Source organism: Chiloscyllium plagiosum, unplaced genomic scaffold, assembly GCF_037043375.1.
Source record: "Chiloscyllium plagiosum isolate Xiang-an unplaced genomic scaffold, Cpla_swu_hap1 HiC_scaffold_15, whole genome shotgun sequence".
NCBI classification, from domain to species: domain Eukaryota; kingdom Metazoa; phylum Chordata; class Chondrichthyes; order Orectolobiformes; family Hemiscylliidae; genus Chiloscyllium; species Chiloscyllium plagiosum.
In genome coordinates this window covers 13,413,811-13,433,555 of record NW_028270153.1, presented here as the reverse complement: position 1 = coordinate 13,433,555, position 19,745 = coordinate 13,413,811, and the positions used below count along the sequence as shown (strand labels likewise).

At 43.7% G+C, this 19,745-nt stretch overlaps 1 protein-coding gene across 2 annotated transcripts in view; it reads left to right on the top strand.

Moving 5' to 3' along the window:
- Positions 1-626: 626 nt before the first annotated feature.
- The window catches only part of slc52a3-1 (solute carrier family 52 member 3-1), a 35,166-nt gene continuing 16,047 nt past the window's right edge, over positions 627-19,745 (top strand). Inside the window, exons 1-2 of one of the 2 annotated variants that reach the window (XM_043710030.2) lie at positions 627-686; positions 6,021-7,164. In XM_043710030.2, the coding sequence (XP_043565965.2) occupies positions 6,104-7,164 (1,061 nt within the window). In that variant the 5' untranslated portion in view covers positions 627-686; positions 6,021-6,103. Of the gene's footprint in view, positions 687-5,180; positions 5,301-6,020; positions 7,165-19,745 lie in introns of those variants that run through there. The other variant, XM_087994606.1, reaches the window with a different exon arrangement.

The following is a 19,745-nucleotide window of genomic DNA, read 5'->3' as shown; positions in this document are numbered from 1 at the left end:
ATGCGTTGAACTTAAATTACAGCTAGTTTTTGCACTATCTCATTCAAGTTATTAGATGAGCCCCTCCCCCATTCCTTTCGAACAAGAATTTTGAACTAAGAAGCATATTAGTTTATGCAAAGTTAAAAATCACACAACACCAGGTTATAATCCAACAGGTTTAATTGGAAGCACTAGCTTTCAGAGCGCTGCTCCTTCATTAGGTGGTTCAAAAGCTAGTGTGCTTCCAATTAAACCTATTGGACTATAACCTGGTATTGTGTAATTTTTAACTTTGTACACCCCAGTCCAATACCGGTATCTCCAAAGCATTAGTTTATGTGGATTGATTTGTCTGTGGATTAGGCTGGTCTACATTTTGTCACAACTGCTTTCACAAAAAAAGAAAAAAATGTTAACTTTATGGAAGTTTTTTTAACCTAGACAAGTGAGACATGGAGATTAAAATGATTCATTCTATTGTGTCCAACTCATAAAACACACCTTAATCATACCAGATACAGATATCTGTTGGAATGTAGCCAAGGTACAAAGTAATGTTGGAGGGTAGTGCTATTGGCCAAAGCAATTGTGTGAGCTGTATTTTGGAACTGTGCCCTTGCGAGCTGATTTCTAAACAGTGTACAGTCCCATTGGCGTTATCCTTCAAACTAAGATTACAGGAACTTGACCTATTCTTTCTGCAGGTAAGAAGCTCTCTCAGAAATTTTCTTTCTTAGAAAAAGAGCTCTGAATGTTTGGGTTCTCTCTCTACTTTTATATTTTCGGGATACTGCTTCACATTGGTTAAACCGTTGCAACTGCATGACGAGTAGCAAAGTCTTTCAGTGGCAAAAGAACTTTCATTTCTATGGCACCTTTAATGTGGTTAAACATCCCAAAGAATCTTGCAAGAGTGCTGTAAAACAAATTGCTCATAGAGCCACATAAGGAGGTGTTACAGCGAATGACCAAAAATGAAAACAAGTTGCTGGGAAAGCTCAGAAAGTCTGACAGCATCTGTAAAGAGAAATCAAGAGTTTGGGGAGCATGGTGGCTCAGTGATTAGCACTGCTGTCTCATAGTGCCAGGGACCTGGGTTTGATCCCTGCCATGGGTGACTGTCTATGTGGAGTTTGCACATTCTCCTCGTGTCTGTGTGGGTTTCCTCCCATGATCCAAAGATGAGCAGATTAGGTGAATTGGCCATGCTAATTTGCCCGCAGTGTTCAGGGATGTGTAGGTTAGGTGCATTAGTCAGGGGTAAAAGTAGACAAATAGGTCTGGTGAATTACTCTTCGGAGGGTCAGTGTGGACTTGTTGGGTTGAAGCCTAGCATGTCTGCAAGGCCTGTTTTCACACCACATGGATTCTATTAACATTTCTGAGGAAGGGTCACCAGACTGGTTACTGTTAACTCTGATTTCTCTTCACAGATGCTGCCAGACCTGCCGAGCTTTTCTGGCAACTTCTATTTTTGTTTCTGATTTACAGCATCTGCAGTTCTTTCAGTTTTTAACCTGGCCAAAAAGATGGCTTTAAGGAATGTGTTTGAAGTGGAAAGAGGGTTAGGGAAATAGAAATGTTCTAGAAGCACATTCCAGAGATCTAAGAACCTGAAAGTAAAGTTAGCAATAATGGAGGGTTTAAAATCACAACCTATGTTTGCCCTTAGGAAATCAGGTCATGAGTGAAAAGGTGCTCGAAGGGTATTTAACTCCTTGAAAAAGGGAGGTGCAATTACAGGATTGTCCTATCAGAACAATGTCACTCACTGTCTCTTTATTTAAAGACTAACCTTTTTCTGAAAATGGATCAGTTCTGGGCACTGTATCTCAGTAAAGAGATATTTAGGGGGAAGGTGATAGCCTAATAGTATTATTGCTAGACTATTAATCCAGAAACTCAGCTAATGTTAAGGAGACCAGGGTTTGAATCTTGCCATGAAAGATGGCAAATTTGAATTTGACTTGTATTAGACTAACCTTTTTCTGAAAATGGATCAGTTATGGGCACTGTACCTCAGTAAAGAGATATTTAGGGGGAAGGTGATAGACTAATAGTATTATTGCTAGACTATTAATCCAGAAACTCAACTAATGTTCAGGAGACCAGGGTTTGAATCTTGCCATGAAAGATGGCAAATTTGAATTTGACTTTTAAAAAATCTAGAATTAAAAAGTTAGGTACAGAGAGAGAAAGATATTTGCTCTGATGAGGGAGTTTTATTTTATTAGCTCGTGAAATGTGGGTATTTCCGGCTAGGCCCACATTTTTTACCCATTGTTACTTGCCCAGAGGGCAGTTAAGAGGTGCATTTCCTGATGTATAGTAATGATCTTGATTTGGTGTGCAGGAGACAGTTTCAAATGGTGTAAAACTTGGAAATATTGCAAACAGTGAGGACTATAAAAAGGACAGTGACAAGCTGGTGGAGTAGGCAAGACAGGCAGCAGATTAAATTCAATGTGGAGAAGTATGAGGTGATACATTTTGGTAGAAATTTTGAGCCGATAACGTCAAGGATACTGACACTCTAACAGGAGTGCAAGAGCTAGGAGACCTGGATGCACAACGCATATGTTATTAAAGGTGATAGGATAGGTAGAGAGAGCAGTCAATAAAGTATTCAGTATCCTCAGCTTAATTCATAAAGACATGGATTACAGGAGAAAGGAGTTTATACTGAACTTGTATAAGACACTAGTTAGTCTAATATTGTCTGGCATATTTTCAACAATACATTAGGAAAGATGCAACTGCATTAGATAAAGCGTTTTGAATTAGAATTCCAAATGTGCAAACAGGGCCTTTAGCCCAACAAGCCCACACCACCCCTCTAAAGAGTATCCCACCCAGACTCATTACCCTACATTTCCCCAGACTGATGCACCTAACCTATTCATCACTGAACACTGTGGACAATTTAGCACGGCCAATTCACCTCACCTGAACATCTTTGGACTATGGGAGGAAACCCACAGGGAGAATGTGCAAACAGAGTTCTGCCCAAGGCTGGAATTGAACCCAGATCCCTGGTGCTGTAAGGCAGCAGTGCTAACCACTGAGCCACCATGCCACTCTATGAGAATGGTTCTGGGATGATATACTTCAATTGTGAAGATACATTGGAGAATATTGAGCTGTTTCCCTTATAAATGAGAAAGAGGGGATTTGGTAAAAGTCGTGAAGGGACAGGACAGATTAGGTGAGGAGAAGCTGCTCCCATGTGTAAAAAGATCAAGAATGAAAAGGCATATATTTAAAGTAACTTAGAAAAGAAGTGAATACGATGTTTAAAAAGAAACCTTTGTCACTCAGCAAGTAGTTAGGGTCTGGAATATGTTGGCTGGAAATGTGGTGGAGGCACGTTCAGTCAGGACATTGGAAGTTTATTTGAATGGAGGCATTGTGCTGGGTTAGGGGGAGAAGACAATCAAATGCTCATAATGCTCATTCAGAGAGCCAGGGCAGGCATGATGGGCTGAATGGCCTCTTCCTGCAATTCTATGACGTTGTGATAACATTAAAATTAGAGTTAGGCCATTCCTCCCTCACTTCACGCAAAGGGATATGGAATTCTGGAATGCTGTCCCTCAAAAAGCTGCATATGGGGTCAACTAAATGTTCAAAACTCTGATATGGAATCAAAGTGAATAGAAGGAGCAGAGATGCAGGTCAGTTATGAAGGAATCAAATGGTGGGATGGAACAGGCTTGTGGGGCTGAATGGCCTCCCCCTCTTCCTATGTTCAATGGAGGTCTCACTACTGGGCTGAGATTTTACGGGTCTAATTGGTCAGTTACGGGACTTAATGGGCTGAGGGGAGGGTGAGCTCCTCACCAACTCTTCCCCCACACCCCATCATCTTCTCTTCCGCTGGAGGAATCACTGCCACCATCTTCCCACCCATGTTTAACTCCCCCCCCGGCGGCTCCATTGAAGTCCTGGTCCCTGTTATATCTAAAAGCAGAAGCCTGTCTTCATTCAGCTCCTCATGTTGAGGGCCCAGTCAGGATGGCAGTACCTCTACAGGACTTTGTTGCACCCCACGCCGCAACCCCAGAAAAACAAAGGGCAAAATGCCAACCAGGTTCCTTGTTCCCAATTGCTATAGAATCCCTACACAGTGTGGAAGCAAGCCATTTGGCCCAACAAGTCCACACCGACCCCTCCAAAGAGTATCCCACTCAGACCCATTCCCCTACACCACCCCTGACTAGTGCACCTAACCTACATATCCCTGAACAGTAAGGCCAATTCACCTAACCTGCACATCTTTGGACTGTGGAAGAAATCAGAGCACCCGGAGGAAACCCACACAGACAAGCAAACACAGTCACCCGAGGCTGGAATCAAACCTGGCTCCTTGGCACTGTGACGAAGCAGTGCTAACCACTGAGCCACCCCTATACAATGACCTGTTAGAAAGTGTAAGTGTATGGATGATGCACAAAAACAGGACTGGATTTAACTGTAATGGTCCTGCCCCCTCCATCAAATATTCCACTGACGTGACTACTGGCCCCTTGGCAAGGCTCTGTTGCCATGGAGACACAGCACAATCTGTCAAGTATAAATCTCACGGAATAGTGGAACTGGTTAATGACCTATTCTTGTAAAGAACTTCATTGCTTCAGTAAAAGTAATCGGAAAGGATTTTTTTTCCTAGAAATGAGTCATTGTAGGAGAAAGAAACTTTGCAGATAGTTCCTGTAAATGTTAAGTTTGGATCTTGGGGCAAATCCTTTGTGATTTCTCCTCTTTCTCAAACAGTATAAACACAAACACACTTAACACACTCCGAGAGAGCCCTTGTAAATCATTCATCAACTCAGCGTAATAATGGAAAAGCTACTCTCATTTGGCATTGAAGTTAGAACGTTTCTATGAGTGAAAGTTGGAGCCAGTAAAATGTATGAACAACTTGGATAATATGGATCCTTTAGTGTAGCACATTGTCAGAAAGGGATGGGTTACAAAGCAGAAGGTAGGAGGAGAAGAAAGAGCTGATTGGAATAAGGGGTGGATTTTAAGAAAAAGCTGGATTAATGTGTGGAGGAGGGAAGGTGAATCACATTAACAAAGAGTGGCAATGTTGCATGTATTTTAGCAGAATTCTACCTCCTTGGCATCATCATATTGAGGAGGCTCATACTCCTGCTTGGACCTAGTTTGTGGCTGACCAATGGGAGTTGCATTTTGGGTGGATAGCACGGACCCCGTTGAATGGACCTTGGCACTAAAGTGGGGTGGACGTCCAGCGGTGACTGTGGCTGAGAGAAGGAGAGAAACCAGCGGCATTGGAGTCTCTTTGTGAGGTACACACAGACCTCTCAGGATCCCTCCTGAATTAAATGAGGCCTTAATTTGTAATATGTACCTTGTCCAATTGCAGGGGCTGTGAGTACCACCTGCAGTTTGTTCAGATTAGATTCCCCTACAGAGTGGAAACAGGCCCTTTGGCCCAACAAGTCCACACCAACCCTCCAAAGAGTAACCCGCCCAGACCCATTTCCCTCTGACTAATGCATCTAACACTATGGACAATTCACCTGACCTGCACATCTTTGGACTGTGGGAGGAAACCAGAGCACCTGGAGGAAACCCACACAGTCATGGGGAGAATGTGCAAACTCCACACAGATAGTCACCCGAGGCTGTGAGGCAGAGGGCTAAACACTGAGCCACAAACTCAGTCAGATCATGACGAGAAACCAGTTCAGGAATTGATTTAAATACCACTGTCCTTTTTTCATCAGGCGAGAGTGTATTGTTCAATTATTAAAGATGTGAGCCCAATTACTTTCCTTTGAATCTTTAGTCAGGCCTAACCAATCAACCCAAGCGAACACCAATAATAAACAGTGTCGCATAATCAAACACAGATCAACTGAACAATTGATTTCTTTTGTAAACCTAAATTCTGCATTCTGGGAATAGGATATGCTTTTACCTAAATTGTACCGGATACACACTGATTTGGAAGCATGGTATTTGATTAAACACAAGATTATTTGATTGTATTATTTGTATTTCAGGAGACGACGCTAATGCCTACCAGTGTCCTACTGCCTATGGACAAATGAGCAACGTAACATAGACGGGCCTGTACTATAGCACCATGTCCCTTGCCATCCACATACTGGCTTGTGTATTCGGCACAGGCTCATGGGTTGCCATCAATGGCCTTTGGGTGGAGCTTCCGCTTATTGTGAATGTTTTGCCTGAAGGATGGGACTTGCCCTCTTATCTCACTGTCATCATTCAACTAGCTAACGTAGGACCCCTGTTTGTCACTCTCATGCACAAGTTTGCTCCAGGGAAGATGAAGGAGATTGTTGCTATCTATGTTATTATCAGCATCGGGATCTTGGCCAGCTTGCTGATGGTGTTCTTCTGGAAGGAAACTACTTTGCTGGTGGGCACACCTCACAGTACAGCCTTTCTGACACTCACCTTCTTCTTGTCACTAGTGGACTGCACATCCTCCGTGACCTTCCTTCCCTTCATGATGAGACTCCCGACCAAGTACATGACCACCTACTTCATTGGAGAGGGTCTGAGTGGCTTCATTCCTGGCCTTGTGGCACTGGGTCAAGGTTCTGGGATGATCAAGTGTGTGAATGCTTCAAAGCCAGTCAACGCGACCACTGGTAACTTCACAGAGGGGGCAATTGTTCACCAGATTGAAACTCATTACTTGTCTGCCAACTTCTCCACAGAGACATTCCTGGCTTTCCTCACGGTTATGATGATTTTCTGCTTGCTGGCCTTCATTTTCCTCACACGGGTTCCTCACAAGATGCTTCATGAAGTGCAAGTGTCGAATGAAGTGTTGCATTTCTCAACCACTGAACTAGAACTGAATAAATACATCCCTGAGCAACCAGCAGATACACAGAGCTTCAGTCTTCACGATCCGAGGAAGGCAATGGACAAAGCTAAGCTTGCGGCCGAAACACAAAGTGTGTTGGTCAGTGCATTCTCTAAGTATTCCAAGCAGCAGCTTCTCTTCATTTATCTTCTTGTTGTCTGGGTGAATTCATTGACCAACGGTTTCCTACCATCAGTGCAGACGTATTCATGCCTACCCTATGGAAACATTGCTTACCACTTGTCTGCTGCTCTGGGTTCCATGGCCAATCCTGGTGCCTGCATTATTGCTCTGTTTGTACCCAACAGGTAGGCAATGCTAAATGTTGTGGAATTTGGATGTGGTCAGACTGTCCTAGTGGGTCCATTCTAATGTCTTCTTAAATATAACAGAATGAGCGCGATCAAGCCATGAATTGTGATGTGATGCCCACTTGGTGTAATTGGCAAAAACTTGCTGGGAAATGACTCTGTGTAGGAGCCAATACCTAGCATTCCTGGGGAAATAAAAAAACTCCACATAAGTGTAAATTTTGGTGCTTTAGCAAATGATTTACTGATTAAATAAATCAAAGATATGAGCAGTTTCTCACAGACAGCACAATCCTTTTTGTTCAATCTCTCTTTTAGAAACAAAACAGGACAAAATAACCACTTAAAGCCACAGTATCATCACAAAAAGCAACTCAGTGGCAGCTATAGAACTGGAAAACTTTGTAGCATGTAAGGAAAGCATTCAGCCCATTATATTGGTCATTGCTGGTTGCTATGTTAAACCAAAGCCATTATCACTGTTCTTGTTTGCAGCATTGTTAATGTTCCCCACAGATTCAGATTCTTCTGACACCTATAAAGATTAGCTCAGACTGTCCCAGTACTAAATTGATGGGATTTGTGTCCATTTCTTGCCTGAAAAATGGATGCAATGCATATTGATTTTTACAGAAGGGGGCTTGGTAATTGGGTGGGTGTGCAGTCAGGTGTAGGCAGGCAGAGCATTGTTATTTGAGATGGTGAGCCTGCATACAAGCCCAGTTAGAAGAAGCAGGCACTGCATCAGGAATCAAGTAGTGAATCAGTAGCAGGGAAAACAGGAGATTGAGTTCCACGTGGGCAGTTGGGTCAGCAATGACTGAGAAGCAATTGTAAGTGTACCCTAAATTGTCACCTGGAGTTGTCACCAAGGTCCTGACAAGCTGTCGTTGAAAAAGTACAGTTTTAAAAATAAAAACATGACAAACCTCTATAGAGTGCTGAATAGTGGGTGTAGATCTTGATATAAAAGCCATGGTGATGTGAGGTGGCATATGCTGATGACCAACCACCATCATGCTGTGAATACTTCTGTTAGCAACTGTAACATGCGGATGAGACATAGGTTCCTAATACACAAGAATTCAATGAATCTTTATTCCAGCTCTTGGTACCTCCACGTTACTCTACAATCAATGGTACTTGTGAGTCTCAGATGAAGCTAAGCAGCTTGGATATATTGCAGCAAGCTTCCCTTGGCATGCCATGTTCCAAGGGGACAAAACTCAGTAAGATGGAGACAGGTGCTTTATAACATAAGAAGATAGGAGCAAACTTAAGCCATTCAGTCCATCATTTCTTCTCCTCTATTTGATCATGGCTGATATATTTCTTAACCTTATTCTCCTGCCTTCTCTCTGTAACCCTTGATCCCCTTACCAATCAGCATGATGCAGCACAGAGGCTCAGTGGTTAGCACTGCTGCCTTACAGTGCCAGGGACCCCAGTTCGATTCCAGCCTCGAGCGACAGTCTGTGTGGAGTTCACACATTCTCCCTGTATCTGCGTGGGTTTCCTCCAAGTGCTCTGGTTTCCTCCCACTGTCCAGAAATATGCAGGTCAGGTGAATTGGTCATGCTAAATTGCCCGTAGTGTTTAGGTGCATTAGTCAGAGGTAAATATAGGATAGGGGAATGGGTCTGGATGGGCTACTCTTCAGAGGGTCAGTGTGGACATGTTGGGCCAAATGGCCTATTTCCATACTGTAGGGAATCTAATCCAATCTAATCAATCAAGAACCTATCTACTTCTGTCTCAAATACACTTAATGACTTGGCCTTCACAGCCTTCTGTGGTAATGAGTTCCATGTATTCATCACCCTCTGTCTGAAGAAACTCCCTCACCTCAGTCCTAAAAGGTCATCCCTTCACTGTGAGGCTGTGCCTTCAGGTCCTAGTCTCTCCATACTAATGGAAATGTCTGCTCAATGCAGGCCCATCAGTATTCTGTAAGGTTCACAGATAATCCCTTCAGTTTTTTAAACTCCATCGAGTACAGACCCAGAGTCCTCAACTGTTCCATATATGACAAGCCCATCATTCCTGAGGTAATTCTTGTCTACTTCCTCCATTGACAGCACATCCTTCCTGAGGGCCCAAAACTGCTCACCATGTTCCAAATACAGCCTGCTTAGAGCCTCATGCAGCCTTGCCAGTACATCCCTATGCTTGTATTCAAGCCCTCTTGAAATGACTGCCAACATTGCATTTGCCTTCCTGACTTCCAAGTGAACCTGCATGTTAGCCTGAAGAGAATCCTGAACTAGGGCTCCCAAGTCTCTTTGTGCTTCAGATTTCCGAAGCCTTTCCCCATGTAGAAAATAGTCTGCCCTCAGTTTCTTCATCCAGAGCATTAATGTATTACATAAGTAGTTGTGGTTCCAACAGTGGCCCCTGCAGAACTCTACTACTCACCATTGTCTTCCTGAGAAAGATCCCTTTATTCCTGCTCTCTGCCTTCTGCCAGTCAGCCAATCCTTTATTCATTCAATTACCCTGCCTCTGACACCATGAGCTCTTATCTAATTTTGTGGCCTCCTGTGTGGCACCTTGTCAAGGCTGCCTGGAAATCCAAATTGATCATGCCTGGCTCTCCTTTGTCTAACTTGTTTGTTACTTCCTCAAAGGAGAGCTGAAAATGTGTTGCTGGAAAAGCGCAGCAGGTCAGGCAGCATCCAGGGAACAGGAGAATCGACGTTTTGGGCATAAGCCCTTCTTCAGGAACTTCCTCAAAGGAATCTAACAGATTTGTCAGGCACGATGGCCTTGTTGAAGATGCTGACTCAGCCCTATTTTACCATGCACTTTCAAGTACTCCACAATCTCATCCTTAATAATACAGTCATAGAGATGTACTGAATGGAAACAGACCCTTCGGTCCAACTTGTCCATGCCGACCAGATATCCTAAATTAATCTAGTGCCATTTGCCAGCACTTGGCCCATATCCCTCAAAGCTCTTCCTATTCATGTATTCATCCAGATATCTTTTAAATGTTGTCATTGTACTAGCCTCCACCACTTCCTCTGACAGCTCATTCCATACACGCATTATCCTTTGCGTGAAAAAGTTGCCCCTTAGGTCCTTTTTAAATCTTTGCCTCTCACCCTAAATTTATGCTCTCTCGTTCTGGGCTCCCCCAACCCAGGAAAAAGACTTTGTCTATTTATCCTATCCATGCCCCTCATGATTTTATAAACCCCTATAAGGTCACCCCTCAGCTTCCGATGCTCCAGGGAAATAGCCCCAGCCTATTCAGATGCTAAAATCTTAACCAATGACCAAGGTTAAGCTAATTGGCCTATTACTTCCTGTCTTCTGCCTCTATTCCTTCTCAACTCAGAACCAGAGTTCCTCAAGCAACCAACACTTGCTACAGATATGATCACTATGAACCACAATGGGATCACCAGCTCCCACGATGTCATTACAACACATCATTTGGGTTGGCATCTCTATTTTAATTACATATTTGTTAATTTGATCTTTACAAATTTCATACTGGACTTTTAGTTTGTTGCCTGTAAATATTTCCCCATTAACGTTCAATCTGAAAGTAACCTACAATTAGTAGCTATTACCAACTAGTGATCTTACGGTTTACCTGTGGTGTCAGTGTTTTGTGCTGGATGCTGTGTTCTGGGCTTTAATTTACCCTGTTAATAAAAAAGACCTTACAAACTATGAGCAAAACAAAAGTAAGCACAAAGCTCTTCTTCCCCTCAGCACTGAACTCCCACACTGCCTCCAAAGTCCGTAAACTACAGACTCACTTGGGCTATGTCTCACTATGGATGGGATCTCTCCTTCCTGACTGTGCACAGCTTACCGATCACATGCCATCATGAGCGTGTTCCTTAATGGTATACCAACCATCTGCTGTGAGGTGTAACGCAATGAATCTCGTGACCATAAGGAGTCATTGAAGTGAGTATGGAAGATATACTTATGGAGCAGCTAGCTAGGCAATGAGGGACAAAAGGATAGAGAGTCATAGAGTCATAGAGATGTACAGCATGGAAACAGACCCTTCGGTCCAACCCGTCCATGCTGACCAGATATCCCAACCCAATCTAGTCCCAGCTGCCAGCACCGGGCCCATATCCCTCCAAACCCTTCCTATTCATATACCCATCCAAATGCCTCTTAAATGTTGCAATTGTACCAACTTCCACCACATCCTCTGGCAGCTCATTCCATACACGTACCACCCTCTGCGTGAAAAAGTTGCCCCTTTGGTCTCTTTTATATCTTTCCCCTCTCACCCTAAACCTATGCCATCTAGTTCTGGACTCCCCGACCCCAGGGAAAAGACTTTGTCTATTTATCCTATCCATGCCCCTCATAATTTTGTAAACCTCTATAAGGTCCTCAGTCTCCGACACTCCAGGGAAAACAGCTCCAGCCTATTCAGCCTCTCCCTATAGCTCAAATCCTCCAACCCTGGCCACATCCTTGTAAATCTTTTCTGAACCCTCTCAAGTTTCACAATATCTTTCCGATAGGAAGGAGACCAGAATTGCATGCAATATTCCAACAGTGGCCTAACTAATGTCCTGTACAAGCCGCAACATGACCTCCCAACTCCTGTACTCAATACTCTGACCAATAAATGAAAGCATACCAAATGCCTTCTTCACTATCCTATCTGTCTGCAACTACACTTTCAAGGAGCTATGAACCTGCACTCCAAGGTCTCTTTGTTCAGCAACACTCCCTAGGAGCTTACCATTAAGTGTATAAGTCCTGCTAAGATTTACTTTCCCAAAATGCAGCACCTTGCATTTATCTGAATTAAACTCCATCTGCCACTTCTTAACCCATTGGCCCATCTGGTCTAGATCCTGTTGTAATCTGTGGTAACCCTCTTCGCTGTCCATTACACCTCCAATTTTGGTGTCATCTGCCAACTTACTAACTGTACCTCTTATGCTTGCATCCAAATCATTTATGTAAATGACAAAAAGTAGAGGGCCCAGCACCGATCCTTGTGGCACTCCACTGGTCACAGGCCTCCAGTCTGAAAAACAGCCCTCCACCACCACCCTCTATCTTCTACCTTTGAGCCAGTTCTGTATCCAAATGGCTAGTTCTTCCTGTATTGAATGAGATCTAACCTAGCTCAACAGTCTCCCAAGGGAACCTTGTCAAACGTCTTACTGAAGACCATATAGATCACATCTACTGCTCTGCCCTCATCAATCTTCTTTGTTACTTCTTCAAAAACCTCAATCAAGTTTGTGAGACATGATTTCCCACGTACAAAGCCATGTTGACTATCCCGAATCAGTCCTTGCCTTTCCAAATACAAGTACATCCTGTCCCTCAAGATTCCATCCAACAACTTGCCCACCACTGAGGTCAGGCTCACTGGACTATAGTTCCTGGCTTGTCTTTACCGCCCTTCTTAAACAGTGGCACCACGTTTGCCAACCTCCAGTCTTCCAGCACCTCACCTGTGACTATCGATGATAGAAATATCTTAGCAAGAGACCCAGCAATCACTTCTCTAGCTTCCCACAGAGTTCTCGGGTACACCTGATCAGGCCCTGGGGATTTATCCACCTTTAACCATTCCAAGACATCCAACACTTCCTCCTCTGTAATCTGGACACTTTGCAAGATGTCACCATCTATTTCCCTACAGTCTATATCTTCCATATCCTTTTCCACAGTAAATACTGATGCAAAATATTCATTTAGTATCTCCCCCATTTTCTGTGGCTCCACACACAGGCCACCTTGCTGATCTTTGAGGGGCCCTATTCTCTCCCTAGTTACCCTTTTGTCCTTAACATATTGGTATGTTAAATCTCCTTAATTCTATTTGCCAAAGCTATCTCATGTCCCCTTTTTGCCCCCCGATTTCCCTCTTAAGTATACTCCTACTTCCTTTATACTCTCCTAAGGATTCACTCGATCTATCCTGTCTATACCTGACATATGCTTCCTTCTTTTTCTTAACCAAACCCTCAATTACTTTAGTCATCCAGCATTCCCTATACCTACCAGCCTTCCCTTTGAGAGATGTGCTGTTAAGATCACATGGTGAAATGAGGAGGAGGCTTGAGAGGAGCACAATGAGGATATGAACCAGGTCTGTTTTCTGTGCTTTAGAATTAATGCAAATAATTCCATGGCAGTAAATAATGCATGTCTTACTCACTTGCAACAAAACCAAAACAATATTTCACCCCTGAGTACAGAATATGTGTGGAGTTGATGGAACTGATCTGACTTGGAATACTGCGTACAATTCTGGTCCCCCTCCTATAGGAAGGATGTTGTGAAACAGGAAAGGGTTCAGAAAAGATTTACAAAGATGTTGCCAGGGTTGGAGGGTTTGCGCTATAAGGAGAGGTTGAATAGGCCGGGGCTGTTTTCCCTGGAGCGTCGGAGGCTGAAGGGTGACGTTATAGTGGTTTATAAAATTATGAGGAGCATGGATAGGGTAAATAGACAAGGTCTTTTCCTCAGGGTGGGGAATCTAAAACTAGTGGGCATAGGTTAAGGGTGAGAGGGGAAAGATTTAAAAGGGATCTAAGGGGCAACGTTTTCATGCAGAGGGTGGTGCGTGTATGGAATGAACTGCCTGATGAAGTGTTGGAGGCCAGTGCAAATTACAACATTTAACAGGTATTGGGATCGGTATATGAATAGGAATAGTTTCAAGGGATACGGGCCAAATGTTGGCAAGTGAGACTAGATTTATTTAGGATATCTGGTCGGCATGGACGAGTCAGATCAAAGGGTCTGTTTCTGTGCTGTACATCTCTATGACTCTCTGACTTTAGTATTATCTATTTCTCCATGTTTATTTTCTATCTTGTCATCCTGGCTATAGAGGTTTAAAGGTTTACGTTACATGGACAAGTTCCATACAATCCTGCAAACAATGACAGACAAATTAAAAACTCTCTACTCTAACTAGCATGTCCCACACAATGGGACAGCCTGGAGGCTTACAATGTGCATGATCCTCAGCCTTTCCCCAAGGATGTGATCTGCTGAAAAGACAAGAAAATGACAACATTCTAAAATGAGTTGGGGAAAAACATCTTGGAAATGCTTTGCCAATCAACACAGGAAATTCAACCTTCATTAGATGATCATGTGGCCCCTGATACTTCCTTGCAGCATTCACTCTTTTGGTTAAGTACAGTTTTGCCTTGCAAGAACTCAGAGAATCAGTGGAAGAATTAGTGAGAAGACACTACCGTAAAAGTAGAGCTGAACCATACAGCTTGGGCAGCAGGTGGCTCAGTGGTTAGCACTGCTGCCTCACAGTGCCAGGGACCCAGACTCGATTCCACCCTTGGGTGACTGTCTGTGTGGAGTTTGCACATTCACTCCATGTCTGCCCAGGTTTCCTCCCATACTCCAAAGATGTGCTGGTTAGCTGGATTGGCCATGCTCAATTGCCCATAGTGTCCAGGGATATGCAGGATAGCTGGATTGGCCATGCTCAATTGCCCATAGTATCCAGGGATATGCAGGATAGCTGGATTGGCCATGCTCAATTGCCCATAGTGTCCAGGGATATGCAGGATAGGTGGATTAGCCATGGGAAATAGGGGGTGAGTCTGGGTGGGATGCTCTTCAGAGGGTTCATGTGGATTCGATGGGCTGAATGACCTGCTTCCATACTGTCGGGATTCTATGACACAGGAAGCACCTTTTCCATAGAAGGTGTAATTCTTTTGTCAAAGATCAATGAATGGTTAGTGGGATGTTTGTAGTTTTCAAGACAGAGTTTTGTCAGATATGTGTATCAAGGAATATAGAACTAACTCATGGCCTAACTGATCAGAGCAGTTCTTGCAAGGCAAAACTGTCCTCAACCAAAACAGTGAATGCTGCAAGGAATTATCAGGAGCCACCTGTTCCTACATTCTTCATTTCTATTCTGAACAGTTGAACACAATGTGGTAGAACACATCCACTGAACACAGACATTTAAATTTTATTAGATAATCTATTAGGTCAGGCCAGAAATATCAAGCAATGGAATTTGCCTGCTAGCAAAATGCACATTTTTAATCAGAATAAATTGTTCTGCTTTGCAGGAAGTTTAATAATTGACCCGTTATTCTGAAAGAGAAGTGCTGACTTGCCTTTGTTGAATCCTTAGGGTACCATGCAGAGTAGTTTATGGATCAATGCGTGTCTGCTTGGGAATATAATTGGAGGCTTTATTAATAATAATAGACAAATCTAATCAAATATTCCATATAATTTGATGGGTTCGTACTGCTGAACCATTTGAAATGTCAGATCCAACTGTTTTTATAATTTGTTCTTGAGATAAGGCCATCACTGGGTGGGCCAGCATTTGTTGCTTGTCCCTAATTGCCCTTGAGAAGATGCTGGTGAGTAGCCACCTTGACCTATTGCAGTCCTGGTGTAGGCATGCCCAAGGTGCTATTAGAGAGGGTTTTGAACCAGTGACAGTGGAAAGAAAGGGAATGCTGCTGTGCATCTTATAGTCAATATACTTAGCTGCAACTGTGCACTGATGGAGTGAATGGTGGTGGATAGGGTGGCAATCACGTGGGCTGCCTTTTCTCAAGTTAGGTTGAACCTCCTCTGAATAATCAAAATAAATAGATGTAATTTGTTTTTAAAACCAGTTTTGGATCAGATACATGGGACACCATCTCGCAGGGGTCTGAGTAAGGTGAGCTATGTGCAATTGTGAGGCAGCATAGAAGGAAGGAGTGCATCTCAATAGCAAAAGCAGCTTGCTCCATCTTACATGCTTTTCACCAGCAGGGTGGCGTGGTTCTTGCTGGGCAGCAGTGATTCACCATTTAAGAATGATTATTGCTTGTGAAATATCTTGTTAGTAGCACAACTTGCCTCATTAATAGTCAGCTTTCTATCTTACCAAGCTCACCAAACAAGCTAGACATTTAGAGAGCTTGATATAGAAACAAGCGTGGGTACTGGCTGATTCTGTTCGCCACTTCTTCTGAAAGACATCCATGTTGTGTGCGACCAAACTCAAGCCCAGTGCATGATTCACGGACACCATGTCCATGGACATTCTGACATCTGACATCTGCCAACCCCTCATGATCAGGTGAAAGTTAGGACTGCAGTTGCTGGAGATTAGAGTCAAGATTAGAATGGTGCTGGAAATGCACAGCAGGTCAGGCAGCATCCGAGGAGCAGGAAAATCGATGTTTCGGGCAGGAGCCCTTCATCAGGAATGATGAAGGAATCCTGATGAAGGGCTCCTGCCCAAAATGTCGATTGTCCTGCTCCTCGGATGCTGCCTGACCTGCTGTGCATTTCCAGCACCACTCTAATCTTAAGCCCTCATGATTGGTTTGGCCCAATTTGTGAGCTGGGTGCCTCTCTGTGTGCGAGATGTGTTCCTGCTACTTGTATTGGTGCAAGGGTGCACTCAGTGTGGTTAGGAAGAGACTCCATGGACTATGACCCAACAATGATGAATGGATGGTAATATAGTTTCAAATCAGCGTGTTGTATGGCTTGGAAGGGGCCTCTCAGTTGGATATTGCATGCTGTGAATAGAGCATACTGCTGCGATTGTGTGATTATGTGGAGGGAGTGAATGCTGAAGGTGATGGTTAGGACACTGATCAAATGGGCTGCTTTGTCCCAGATAGTGTCAAGCTTCTCATTGTTGATGGAACTGCACCCATCCAAGCATGTTAAACATTTACTCTCTCTCCCCATCACTGAGCCAGCAGCATACTATACACAAGAATCTAGAGTAACAAGCTAGTGGATAATATTCCATCACACTCCTGGTTTCACTCAAATATTGCATTTGTGGCTTTCCCTGTGAGAAAGCACCTGTGTCCCCGAGATAAGTATGTACCTGTCAGGTAGGGAGGAAGATATACAACGCATGAGCCATGGTTTACTAAGGAAGTGGAATCCCTGGTCAAGAAGAAGAAGAAGGCTCATGTTAGGACAAAATGTGAAAACCCAGGGCGCTTGAGGGTTACAAGGAAGTCAGGAAAGACCCAAAACGAGAGCTCAGAAGAGCCAGGAGGAGACATGAGAAGTTGTTGGTGAATAGGATCACGGTTAACCTTAAGCCTTTCCATAGGTATGTCAGGAATAAAAGAATGATGAGAGTTAAATTAGGGTCAATCAAGAGTAATAGTGGGAAGTTGTGTGTGGAGTCAGAGGAGATAGGGGAAGCACTAAATAAATATTTTTCGACAGTGTTCACTACAGAAAATGAAAATGTTGGCAAGGAAGATGCAGAGATACTTGCATCTAGACTAGAAGAGATTGAGGTTCACAAGGAAGAAATACTGCAGAGTGTGAAAATAGACAAGTCCCCTGGGCCTGATGGGATCTATCCTAGGATCCTCTGGGAAGCAAGGGAAGAGATTGCCGAGCCTTTGGCATTGTTCTTCAAATCATCATTGTCTACAGGAATAGTTCCAGAAGACTGGAGGATAGCAAATGTGGTTCCTTTGTTCAAAAAAGGTAGTAGAGACAACCCTGGTAATTACAGACCAGTGAGTCTCACTTCAGTTGTTGGAAAAGTGTTGGAAAAGGTTATAAGAGATAGGATTTGAACCATCTAGAAAAGAATAATCTGATCAGGGACATTCAGCATGGTTTTGTGAAGGGTAGGTTGTGCCTAACGAATCTTACTGAGTTTTTTGACAAAGTGACCAAACAGGTAGATGAGAGTAAACCAGTTGATGTGGTGTATATGGATTTCAGCAAGGCGTTCGATAAGGTTCCCCACAGTAGGCTATTGTACAAAATGTGGAGGAATAGGATTGTGGGAGACATAGCAGTTTGGATCAGTAATTGGCTTGCTGAAAGAAAACAGAGGGTTGTAGTTGATGGATCATGTTCATCTTGGTGACCAGTTACTAGCGGCGTACCGCAAGGGTCGGTGTTGGGTCCACTGCTGTTCGTCATTTTTATAAATGACCTGGATGAGGGCTTAGAAGGGTGGGTTAGTAAATTTGCGGATAACACTAAGGTCAGTGGAGTTGTGGAGTTGTGGATAGTGACGAAGGATGTAGTAGGTTGCAGAGAGACATAGATAGGATGCAGAGCTGGGCTGAGAGGTGGCAAATGGAGTTTAATGTGGACAAGTGTGAGGTGATACACTTCGGACGGAGTAATCGGAATGCAAAGTACTGGGCTAATAGTAAGATTATTGGGAGTGCAGATGAGCAGAGAGATCTCGGTGTCCATGTACACAGATTCCTGAAAGTTGCCACCCAGATTGACAGGGTTATTAAGAAGGCATACAGTGTTTTGGCCTTTATTAATAGAGGGATTGAGTTCCGGAACCAGGAGGTTATGCTGCAGCTGTACAAAGCTGTGGTACAGCCACACTTGGAGTTGCTGTGGTTCTGTTTGCCGAGCTGGAAGTTTTTGTTGCAAACGTTTCGTCCCCTGTCTAGGTGACATCCTCAGTGCTTGGGAGCCTCCTGTGAAGCGCTTCTGTGGTGTTTCCTCCGGCATTTATAGTGGCCTGTCCCTGCCGCTTCCGGTTGTCAGTTTCAGCTGTCCGCTGTAGTGGCCGGTATATTGGGTCCAGGTCGATGTGTTTGTTGATGGAGTTTGTGGATGAGTGCAATGCTTCTAGGAATTCCCTGGCTGTTCTTTGTTTGGCTTGCCCTATAATGGTAGTGTTGTCCCAGTCGAATTCATGTTGCTTGTCGTCTGTGTGTGTGGCTACTAGGGATAGCTGGTTGTGTTGTTTCGTGGCTAGTTGATATTCGTGGATGTGGATCATTAGCTGTCTTCCTGTTTGTCCTATATAGTGTTTTGTGTAGTCCTTGCATGGGATTTTGTACACTACATTAGTTTTGCTCATGCTGGGTATTGGGTCCTTCGTTCTGGTGAGTTGTTGTCTGAGTGTGGCTGTTGGTTTGTGTGCTGTTATAAGTCCTAGTGTCGCAGTAGTCTGGCTGTCAGTTCAGAGATGTTCTTGATGTATGGTAGTGTGGCTAGTCCTTTGGGTTGCGGCATGTCCTCGTTCCGTTCTCACAAACTTTGAACACTTGGAGTATTATGTACAGTTCTGGTCACTGCATTATAAGAAGGATGTGGAAGCTTTGGAAAGGGTGCAGAGGAGATTTACTAGGATGTTGCCTGGTATGGAAAGAATGTCTTACGAGGTAAGGCTGAGGGCCTTGAGGTTGTTCTCGTTAGAGAGAGGAAGGTTGAGAGGTGACTTAATAGAGACATACAAGATAATCAGAGGGTTAGATAGGGTGCACAGGGAGAGCCCTTTTCCAAGTATGGGGACGGCAAACACGAGGGGACACAACTTTAAAGTGAGGGGAGATAGGTATAAGACAGATGTCAGAGGTAGTTTCTTTACTCAGAGAGTAGTAAGGGTTTGGAATGCTTTGCCTGCAACAGTAGTAGATTCACCAAGTTTAAGTTGGACAGGCATATGGACGTACATGGAATAGTGTAGGTGGGATGGGCTTCAGATTGTATGACAGGGCGGTGCAACATCGAGGGCCAAAGGGCCTGTACTGCACTGTAATGTTCTATGTTCTATAAATTGAGCCAGACTCAAAATAGTTGGAATTTATGCTTTGGCTTTGAGACAA